Here is a 12,094-nt window from a genome sequence, read left to right as displayed (position 1 = left end):
CTAAGCTATATATACACACATGTATATATATAGTAAAATTAATGACTAGAAAGATTTTGAAATAATTTGTTTTCTTGTTAGAAATATAGTAAAGAATACAATGCCAAATAGAATTTGAATATATATTATAAACTAAAAAAAAAGAGAAAGAGAACATGCATGGTGAAGGGGAGATGCTACTTGACCAATACCAATCAGCGAGAAGAATAGATAACAAGCGAACCATCTTACCATAACTAAAATCAACAAAAAAAAAATCCAAACAGATCAAACGGTCCATATTAACTACAAAAAGATTGGACGATCACCTTTAAACCAATCTCTAGATTCTCTTGAAACAGAACACAACACACACAACACAACACTCCTTTCGATTAATCTTTTTGTCTGAATGAAAAAAGCACGCGACATCTCTACTGTCTTTTATCTTCTCTCTCCTCTCTTAAAAACCGAGATAATAAAACAGAGAATGAGAGAGAAAGAAAAGTAAAGAAATCTCCTTAAGCTTTAAGCTTAGCTTCGGAAGCAGCTTCTCGAGCTCAAAAACAAACCCTAGTAAAAAAACAAAAATGGCGCCGACACAAATGCTGCTGCAACTTCTTCCTCTCCTCCTCATTTTCTTCAACCAGGTCGGATCAGTACCCACCGACGAGCTACAGACACTGTTGAACATTAAAAAGGAGCTAGACCCAGAAGGCAGACACCTCGTTTCATGGAGCATCAACGGAGATCTGTGCAAGGACTTCGAAGGCGTTGGCTGCGATTGGAAAGGACAAGTTTCCAACATATCTCTACAAGGGAAAGGCCTTTCTGGTAAACTCTCTCCGTCCATTGCAGAGCTTAAACACCTGACGGGTCTGTTCTTGCATTACAATGCTCTTGTCGGAGACATCCCTAGAGAACTCGGTGGCCTATCTGAGCTTACGGATCTTTACCTCAATGTTAACAATCTCTCCGGGGAGATTCCTTCTCACATTGGGAAGATGGAAAGCTTGCAAGGTTAGTTTAAAAAAAAAATTCAATTCACCATTCAAGAATAGATCTTGGTTTCTGTAAAAAAAAAACATGTCCCAAGATTATTCAATGTACATTTTGAAATCTGTAAATGTTAGAAAGATTTTTTGTTTTTTTTTTTGAATTTAATGCGTTAATGATGTGTCTTAAAAACGTCTTTTTCATGTCCTTTTGTTTTGGATTTTTTTTTTTTTACTTTTTGCAACTTTCCCACAAGGAAGAAAAGTCAAGAACTTTGTGCTATTTGAAAACAAAAGAGACAAACTTTGAATTTGAACCATTAATTGCTTTTTCTGTCTCCTAATTAATACGGACTTAAATTGATTGAAGATGGTTGTACTTTCTCTTGAATAATCTTGTTCATTTAGATTATTGATTTGATTCATGGGGAATTTTCAAAAATACCATTTTCAAGGTACCATTATTCATCTTTACCACCACTAAAGACATATTTTCAAAAATACCTTATTTATTATAATGGTAAAGACTATTATATCTTTGTTTTTATATGCTTTTCAAAATTGTAATCCCAAATTTTAAATCCTAAACTTCTAATTCTAAACCCTAAACCCCAAATCTTCAACTCTAAACCCTAAACCCTAAACTATATACCCTAAATTCAATATCCTAAACCCTAAACCCTAAAATCTAAACTATAAACCCTAAATCCTCAACTCTAAACCCTAAATCCTCAACTCTAAACCCTAAACTATATACCTTAAACTCTAAAACATCAAATCTAAACCCTAAATCCTAAACCTTCAAATCTAAACCCTTCATTAAAAGTAGTGGTAAAAGTGGTTAGTGTAAACATGAAAAGTGGTACTATGAAAATGGTATTTTTGGCAATTTCTCTTGATTGATTCAATTACTTCAGAAGGCTTTAACTTTGGAGTCTGAAGAACTAGTACTAGGGCCACGTTTCCTAAACTAGAACTTACTTCTAAACCTTTGTATTTGTGTATATGAAGTTATAAGACAAAAACTGGACTTTTAAAGCTTGTTTTCTGGTTTTGTGGTGGTCCTCATTTTATATTACCTCTCTCTATTGTCGTGTAGTTTTGCAGCTGTGTTACAACAATTTGACAGGAAGCATTCCAAGGGAGATTGGTTCACTGAAGAAGCTAAGTGTCCTTGCCCTTCAGTCTAACAAACTCACTGGTGCTATACCCGCCAGTCTAGGGGATTTAAACGCGTTAGAGCGGTTAGATTTAAGCTACAATCACCTGTTTGGTTCCGTTCCTGGTAAACTAGCAGTCCCTCCTCTGCTTAGAATTCTTGATATCCGCAACAACTCGCTCTCTGGCAATGTACCTCCTGGTAACAATACTCTTTTCACTCAGTTCGTTAGAAACAAAACTTTATGTAACTTGTGTAGTGTTAACTCATTTGGATTTTATATTTTGACAGTACTGAAGAGATTGAATGAAGGTTTTGTTTTTGAGAACAACTTGGGGCTATGTGGAGCTGAGTTCTCGCCTTTGAAACCTTGCAATGGCACAGCTCCTGAGGAACCAAAGCCGTATAGTGCAACCGTGAACGGTATTCCATCAAAAGCTATACCGGAATCAGCTGATCTTCAGTTACCTTGCAACGGAACTGAATGTAGTAGTAGTAGTAGTACTAGTAATGCTTCTCACCAAGGTTCAATCTTGATCGGTTTGGTCGTCTCGACCATCGCCTTGTCTGCCATCAGCATCCTCTTGTTCACGCATTACCGCAGACGCAAACAGAAGCTTTCAACCGCTTATGAGATGTCTGAAACCGGACTCAACACCAAAGGAGGTTTCAGGAAGAACAACGGTTCTCCATTGGCCAGTCTTGAATATTCCAACGGTTGGGACCCGCTTTCAGACAATAGGAACCTCAGTATCTTCGATCAGGAGGTTATCCAAAGCTTCAGATTCAACCTAGAAGAGGTCGAAACCGCTACTCAGTATTTCTCGGAAGTGAATCTGCTTGGAAGAAGCAGCTTCTCGGCGACGTACAAAGGAATCTTGAGAGACGGTTCTGCTGTGGCCATCAAACGGTTTAGTAAAACCAGTTGCAGATCAGAAGAGCCTGAGTTCTTGAAAGGACTCAACATGCTGGCGTCTCTGAAACATGAGAATCTGGCGAGGCTTAGAGGTTTCTGCTGTTCAAGAGGCCGTGGAGAATGCTTTCTCATCTATGATTATGCTCCCAATGGAAACCTACTTAGCTATCTTGATCTCAAAGAGGGAGATTCTCATGTTCTTGATTGGTCTACAAGAGTTTCCATCGCCAAAGGCATCGCAAAGGGTTTGCTTTTTTATTTTATTTTATTTTTATTTTATTTTTATTTTATTTTTATTTTATTTTTATTTTATTTCTCTTGAATTTAATTTAATTTGTGTGTTGTAGGAATTGGTTACCTGCATTCGTACAAAGGAAACAAACCGGCTTTAGTTCACCAAAACATCTCAGCTGAGAAAGTCTTGGTCGACCAGCGATACAGTCCATTGCTCTCAAACTCCGGTCTACACACACTTCTCACAAACGACATTGTCTTCTCAGCAGTCAAAGACAGTGCAGCAATGGGCTATCTCGCTCCAGAATACACCACGACAGGAAGATTCACTGAGAAGTCAGATGTCTATGCTTTTGGGGTTCTTGTGTTTCAGATACTATCTGGGAAACAGGAGGTTAGGAGTCTGGTTAAGCTTGGAACTGAAGCGTGTAGGTTCCATGATTACATTGACCCAAATCTTCAGGGGAAGTTCTTTGAATATGAAGCCACGAAGCTAGCGAGAATCGCGTGGTTGTGTACTCATGAATCTCCCATTGAGAGACCGTCTGTGGAAGCTGTTGTTCATGAGCTTGGGAACTGCAGTAGCTGTCTCTGAGAACACCTTATGAGTTGTTCAACTTTTGTGATGTACCTTTTAGGAATCAAGCAAGGGTTTGTTTAGTCGCCTTTTCTTGTGTTGAGGGTTGAAAAAACATGCTTTTTCCCTTCTTGTTGATGTTTTTCAAACTGTTCAGTGTGTTGTTTGTTTTAGCCAATTGTTTTTATTAGGACCCTTTTAAATCGTATTTTGAATTTGGTTCTGTTTGCTTCGACAAGACACTATGTTCCATGATATTGACCTATTTTCCCCATTGTAACTCATATAACACTAGATCCCCCTATCAAACCATGACCTCGTGTCAATCTCTCTAACTTAAAAGTAGTAAATTCATTTCTTACCCAATTAAAAGTCACAAATTTATTTCCCCATGAATCAATAGTTTGAAATTTAACCATCTCTCATTTCTATCAAGCTGATCCATTTATATGAGTCATCCACATGATCCATCCAGATTTTATGGGATTATTTGTTTTTCTATCTAAATGATTCATCTAGATAAATCATCTAAGTTGGCAAAAAAAGATAAATCATCTAAATGAACTCATGCTTATTTCTTTATTTTCATTTTCATCCAGATGAGTTTAGTAAATAAATTATTAATATATACTTATTTTGATTTAATCATATTTTATTTCATTTCACTAAATTAATTTTTATTTATTATTTAAAATATAATTATTTTAAATTATGCTTTCGGTGGGAAAATATGTTTTTTGCAAATTTGGTGGAAACACATGTTTTTGCAGTATTAGCGGAAAACGCGTTTTTATGGTTTCAGCAAGAAAACATGTTTTAACGGAAAACCACATTTTGCGATTTTGGCGAAAAATGTGTTTTTCGCATGTTTTGCGGTGTAAGCGGAAAATATGTTTTTATAAAAAATCACGTTTTTTAGGAAAACACGTTTTGCGGTTTTTGCGGAAAAATGTATTTTAAGGGAAAACACATTTTTGTCGTTTTTGGAGGGAAAACATATTTTCGATTTTGGCTAGAAAATGTGTTTTTATTCTTTTGGCGGGAAAATGCGTTTTGGCGATTTTAGCGGAAAAATACGGTTTGGTGGGAAAATGTGTTTTCCAGTTTTTGCGGGAAAATCCATATTGTGGTTTTGGCGGGAAAATGCGTTTTGGCGATCTTGACGGGAAAATGTGTGTTTGATGTGCAAGTAGATTTTGTGGTTTTGACGAGAAAATTGTGATTTTGACGGAAAAGTGCGTTTTGTGGTTTTGGCGAAAAATGTTTTTGTGATTTTGGTGGGAAAATGTGTTTTTGTGGTTTTGTCATTTTTTGTGAAAAAAATTGATATTAGGTTTAAGTTTGTAATTTTTGAATTATGTATGAGTATAATAGACATTACACCATTTTGAAAAAATCATCTTCATCCAGATGATCCTATTTGAACCAGACAGCTGATCTCAAAATTAAGTAAATTTTTAAACTCATTCAGATGAACTATCCATATGACTTGTACTTTTAATGTCTAAAAGAACAAAAACTCTCAGCTCCATTGAGATGGTTCATCTGGATGGAGAAAAAAATATCCCCTTAGTGTTAACCAAAGAGTCAGTAAGATAATTCCCCAACCCGACATTTTAACTTGAAATATAGAAGAAGTTGTAAGTTTGTAACTTTTCTTAATACGCTCAATGCTACGACTCGTCACTTACGTCCAGGAAACTCTAGTGACTTAAAACTTTTACTTGTATATTGTTCGTCCATTCTCCAAATAGATGCCATGATAAGGTAGTTGGAAAAATAATAAAATTAAAAGAAAGAAATTTGGAAATCAAAACACTTGACATCGATTTAAGGTTCTGTGAAAAATTCTGAGTTGATCTTCACTTAGAAATTATATTGTATCCAATCTCAGACATTAGAGGAATGACACGTCAATATATTGTGTTCAGATCTCATTTTGGCCAAAGAAAATCATGTGTCATGCTTGGCACTGATAGCGGTCATTTCCTCATACACTTGACGCTTATTGAGATATCGATCTCAACTGCTATCATCATCAGTCTTACGGAAGTCCTGATCGATTTAGGTGTTAGCTAATAAATCTTAATTTGTGGTCTATCACAATAAGAGGTGATAATATGTGGAATGAGGAACCACAACATGTTATCTTTCTGAAACCACAATTCATAATGTATGCATATCCTATGAGAGGGCTCCACGATCGTTGATTTGATTTGGATATCATGAAAGTAAAATCTTCCCTAACACCTAGGTGTTCAGTGAGTATCTTTACACCTTGTGCTGTAGAACATGCTGGAAGGTAATTTGTGGTCTATCGCAGTAACAGGTGATAATATGTGGAATGAGGAACCACAACATGTTATCTTTCTGGAACCCCAATTCATAAATGTATGCATATCTTACGAGAGGGCTCCACAATCGTTGATCTGTTTTGGAAATCATGAAAGTAAAATCTTCCCTAACACCTAGGTGTTTAGTGAGTATCTTTACACCTTGTGCTGTAGAACATGCTGGAAGGTGATTTACCCAGTCCAGACCTTCTATGACTTTGGCTGGACATCAGCTCCGAGGATTTCTTCATGACAAACAAACCTCCATGCTTGCCTTTCTACTTTTGATAAAGATCCAAAGATGAAAGAACGGCTTTTTGTGTACCTAATTCAGCCATATAAGATTAGCTTATTCAACATTAGTACCGACCTCCTCTTAATTAACGATTTCCTGATTCTCCTCATCTTGCCGCAACTTCTTGGAAAACTGGACCAAATGAAGTTGGACGACATCCACGGTCGATATGTCTCCTAGCGCCTATATATGTCTCCGGTTCAAACTGGTAAAAGATTTAGACTCATCTGAGTCTGATGTCTCAACAATGCCCTCTTTTCCTTTAGTCGAACATTTTTGGATTTAAGAAATCTTTTTAAAGAACAGACAAAAAGGCAAAGCAGATCGGAAAAATCACAAATAATGTGGTGAAAAATTAAAAAATAATATCACAAATGCGGGGAGATTGGAGAGTTCAAGAAACATAATTTACCTTGATACGCTAGATGAAGCGGGGGAAATGAGGAAAGCAGACTCATGTTTATAAGAAACCGATGTGAAACTCGAAAGAATACCATGATTAGGTCTATTAGACCTAGTAAAAAGGCTATGTCCTGCATTTCGAGGAGTCAACAATTCTACTTCTAATAAAATCAGAAAATCAGTTTGACATTAAACCGCTTCGGGTTCAATTTTGAACCAAATTAAAACTTTGGTAAACCGAGATCGCATCTCGTGATAGCCGAGATGCCAACTCATAACAAAAACAGAATTTAAATACACATGATTCTGAGTTCTTTTACATTATGGATCCATTCTATCTAATTTATCGATCGATTTAGTCTCTCGTGAACTAAAGCGGGGGAGGTTATTATTGGAGATGCACTGTGTCCCTCGATGAGGTCCATCATCTAAATGAACTCGTGTTAATTGAGAAAAGAGTCGGTCGAGGAAGGTCAAACTGGCTTAGAAAAAAAATCTGCAAGTTCAGGTATAAAAAGAGAGGTTGGACAAAGATCTATTTCCCGTTTAAATACAAAATTAACCATTTATGATTGATGTGACGTGGATTAGGCTTCTTGCACTATAACTTGTGGTTGCTTAAAAGTTGGTTATTCAGTTAGAAGGTCCTTTGGTTTTTAGGAAGATACTAAAACACAATTTGGTATCTTGGTCATTTGTCGGCAATGGCTGACATACTAAGTGAACTTCTTTGGTTTTAAGAGTTATTTCTAGCAGTGGAACTGGTATACGATGGTCCTATAGGTAGGGGTGGGAAAGCATATGGTATTCGTAAGTTTGAATAATATTTGAAATTTTCAAAGTATATGTGATCCGTTCTGCGTTGCTTTGCTCGAATCAAACAACTTTCTTTTTCTGTCACTCTGCACCCATGTGGATATCTGGTTTCCGGATATTTAATGAGATCCATAGAAATATATTTAAAAAATAATAAAAATGGAAAACTAAAATTTGATATAAATAACATATTCTATCACAAAAATAAAATTTCACATACTTTTAAACATCTTAATAACTAAATAATCAATTTAATAATCAATTTAGTGAATAAAATGTTGTAAAACATATATAAATATGTAGTACTTATATAATTTTAATGCATGTATATATGTATATAACATATCGCATCAGATATCTATTTTTAAAAATATTAGTATTTGTGGTTTACTTTTTATTTAACAAATATTAAATCTTAGGATTTCTTTTGCATTGTAAATGTACAAATATCATTTTTCAAATCAAATCAAAACGGATAATGAATCAAATAAATTTTAGAAATATTTTGTCCATCCTACCTATAGGGCTTCATTTGGATAGCTTGTCAACTATTAAGTTGGTGGTCAATCATGTCTATCATGCTCTGATTAAACATGTAAGCAATGAAGGCTTTATCATTATTTGCATACTGTTGAAACCCTCTTGCCCCATCGAAAGATTTCCGAGTCTAGCTTTGTTATGTAGTTGAATCTACTGACTTTCTAAGTTAACAAAGACCCATGTGCTGTAGAAGACTTAGATGGTATGATTGACTTATCACAATTTAGTTGACAATGAGTCTATTAAGACTTTGGTATATTTATCAATAATCACTAGTATATATTATCATTAAACAAATAAAATTCTAACTGTTTTATTTAGCGGTCATTGTCAACATCTACTTGTTTAAAAAATTTCTTTTCTATTTATAAAGACTTCTCAAAAAGTCATTTTCTCACAAATAATCTTTCTTCGCTGTATCTCTCTCTCTCTATTATATGTTTGTTTATCGTGAAGATTATGATAGATTTTGTTTTGGAGTTCGTCAACAAAACAGCTTCAAATTCTTCATTCATGTTTCTCTTCTTTGACTTCATCATCATATTAATCCTATTGGGAAACACTAAACCAGGTTCCGAAGACAAGTCAAATTCCGGTGCGAAGCAACCCAGGTTGATATCCGACTCGGTTCTCTCTTCCAAATCCGTTTTTAAGAAATCTGAGCCGAGTCTTACCTCGAAGTCCCATTCACAAGAATCTGGGCTTATGTCTAAGTCCTTTCTCTCCTCCAAACACACCGGTTCTAATCAATCGTTGACCTGCAAACCCGGTTTGCGCATAATATCGTATGGATTGCAACATGGTTCAGACTTTTCAGAGAAGGATGAGAAAGGGACAAATAGTAAAACGGAGAACTTGGAAGTAGGGAATGAGATGGAAGTAGAGTGTTTGCTTCAAAAAGAGTTGAAGAGTTCATTCGTAAAGTTAATACTCAATGGAAAATAGAGAACACTAACAATAATTATCTTATGTACTAATCACAATTTTGTTTATAATTATGAGTACTTAAAACATTTGCAAGCACAATTACACAAGTTAATATTAGTGTGACTAAGTGAAAGCAAGTTCAACTAATTTTATATCATTGAAAGCCAATATTAAATCTAATCAGAAATGCAATTCTAAAATAATAATTTCCAAAAGAGAAAAACATGCTAAAAACAAAATTCTAACAGAAACACAAAAACAAAATGACGCAAACACCAACACATAAAATCAAGTGTCAGAAAACATATCAGATATTTTATGTTACGATTTTAATAAGGATTCGTGTTGCATCCACAGTTAACTCCAATCAATATATATATATATATAAGAAAATCTTGCAACTAACCATAAAAGCAATATACTGTACAGGAAAAAAACTTTATAGTTCATCAATTCCACAAGTTAATAAAAAAACAAAATTGACATCCAAAAAGGATAAAAAGGAGAATTTGTGAAATGACCAAATTTGAGAAGGAAATTAACTGCAGAATATGTCAAATTTTGACATCATGTATTATCTAACAATTTTGCTTCAATTTCACCGGTTTTATCCCTGATTCGTACAAGTTGCCGGTTCCTCATAGATGTAGAGATGACATCCATATTTTATGGTGTGAACAACTTTATGAGGTTATGGTGCAAAATTAGATTTTGATAGGACATCCACGTAACTTTCCTTTTTATCACATACGTTTATTTATCACTATAGATAGTAAATAAGTGGATGTAATACAACACTGTACAAAATTGGAGTTTGGTAGGACATCCGCTTACTATTCTATCTCAGTGACATCGGTTTACATATTTGACTCTAGTTTTTCAGTGTTGTATCTATATTATAGAATGCAAATAGTAAATCATCCCCATCCATAAAATATAACAATACAAGACACACCATTGAGTAGAAAAACTAAACCCTTATCAAGGAAGTATAAACCCAAAAAGAATGTATATAATATGGTTTATTATACCCAGATCTCTACTTAATAAATCTAAACCCTAGGTATGTACCTATAAACTCAAATATAATCTATAAATTGTTTTCCAATATTTGATAACTGAAAGTCCATTTACTTGGTTAGCACATTGCATATCTTCTATTCCATATAGTCTAAGTTGTATAGTAAATGGATGTTCCAAATAATCAAATTTTTCAAACACTCGGAACAATAAATTTTAGATTACAATCAATTACACGAAATGACGGAGAAAAGAACTATCAAATTTGAAAGCATGATAGACTATTACGTTTTTGAGGAGTAGTATAGAAATTTGTTTCAAATAAATTGATAACCTTACATAAATAATTACATTAAAGGATATATACTATACTATTTTTTTCATCGAATATAGTATAGACGGTGAGTTTATCCTTTTCAATTATTCTTTTTTAGACATGCTGATACACATTCACTTTTTCACCATCATTTTTAACCACTATATAGAAATCGTTTTCATCTCCTATCTGTTTCTGACATGACGAAGCTTTTACCGATCTGCTATCGTTATTCGTCATCATTGGATCTATAAAACAAAAACCGAAACGAAAACGGAGTATGAAAATAAAAACATTATTATGAAAATCAATGATTTAAGAGAATGAAGAAAAAAAAGAAAGAGTTGTTGTGTTCACTCACCATTTACGCTTTCATCATTGTTTCTTCTTTACCACAATTGATTGTCTTTCTCGAAAAAACATTCAGTTCAAGAAGATGTTTGAGTAGTGAAAGACCACATTTTATCTTTTATAGTTACAAACTATTAATTAAATTTTGTTTTTTTATACAGGTTTTGCCGGTTGTATACAAGTATATAATGGTATTATTATATAAAAAACACGATGCATATTTGCAATTTAGGTCTTATACAATGAATTATAATTTGTTTGAAAGTTATACAATGTGATTTCCCTAAAAAACAATGTTAATAGATACTCCCTCCGTTTCGAATTACTTGTCGTTTTAGAGTAGAATTTTCGTTTCAATATAAGTGTCGTTTTCGGTTTTCAATGCAAAATTTATTGACAATATTATCTACTCTATTTTTCTATTGGTTAGTATATGGTTATGTGTATTGGTAATAGTGTTTTTATTTTGAAAATATATAAAATTAAATGTTTTCTTAATCTGTGTGCATAAACTTAGAACGATAAGTAATATAAAACGGAGGGAGTAAAAAAATTCCGACAAAAATGATACGATTTCCTAAACCAAATTAAGATATGTATTAAAACGCTTTCCAGCGAAGGACGATATCCAACATTTCTAATTGTTTACTTCAACTCAAAATTGCAACTCCTACTTATTAAACAAGTAATTTCGAATTGGCATTAAAAACTGTATTATAATGTGAATGCCAACTCTTTTTAGACTACCAAGATTCTTCACCAAACCCAGTAATCTTTTTTACGTTTGAAACCACAACATCTACTATTTGATTTTATATCAGCATTACTTGATCATGTAACCTCTAGGTTTTGTCCTTATATATTTCCAGTAAGCTAATGACATTAAGTGTGATTCACACTGTGTGAATGCCAACTTTTGTAAGTCTCAAAAACTTGCTATATGTGTTTGGGGTTTCTTGTGAGTTTTTGAAAATTTTATGACTCTTTACTTAATGATATCTTCTCTCTTTTTACTCCGAGTCATTTCATCTTCAATATGTATTTTTAGCTTAACCAAATTCATAGTGGCAGACTTAGCAAATGTGTAGAAAATTATTCATTCACTTTGTTTAACAAATTTGAACACAACTATCTATTTACAAGAAAAATTAGTGAAACGCCAAATAAATTGAAAACCTGAAAATGACTTCCGAGAGAGGAGATAGATTCACCAAAGACGAACCAACAAAAGTCA

At 33.8% G+C, this 12,094-nt stretch overlaps 2 protein-coding genes across 2 annotated transcripts; both read left to right on the top strand.

The window, feature by feature from the left end:
* The first annotated feature begins 380 nt into the window (after nt 1–380).
* LOC108827984 (probable leucine-rich repeat receptor-like protein kinase At5g63930) lies at nt 381–4,098 on the top strand. The gene is made up of 4 exons (XM_018601515.2): nt 381–999; nt 2,074–2,334; nt 2,425–3,294; nt 3,397–4,098. The coding sequence occupies exons 1-4, from the start codon at nt 570–572 to the stop codon at nt 3,876–3,878; spliced, it is 2,043 nt and encodes a 680-aa protein (XP_018457017.2). The 5' UTR covers nt 381–569; the 3' UTR covers nt 3,879–4,098.
* A 4,607-nt stretch (nt 4,099–8,705) lies between these two features.
* LOC108824758 (uncharacterized) lies at nt 8,706–9,191 on the top strand. Its single transcript, XM_018598149.1, has one exon. The coding sequence runs from the start codon at nt 8,706–8,708 to the stop codon at nt 9,189–9,191; it is 486 nt and encodes a 161-aa protein (XP_018453651.1).
* The last annotated feature ends 2,903 nt before the right edge of the window (nt 9,192–12,094 follow it).

This window comes from Raphanus sativus, chromosome 9 (assembly GCF_000801105.2).
Source record: "Raphanus sativus cultivar WK10039 chromosome 9, ASM80110v3, whole genome shotgun sequence".
Lineage (NCBI taxonomy): Eukaryota > Viridiplantae > Streptophyta > Magnoliopsida > Brassicales > Brassicaceae > Raphanus > Raphanus sativus.
Note: the sequence above shows the minus strand (reverse complement) of the source record. Positions and strands in the feature narration are given on the sequence as shown.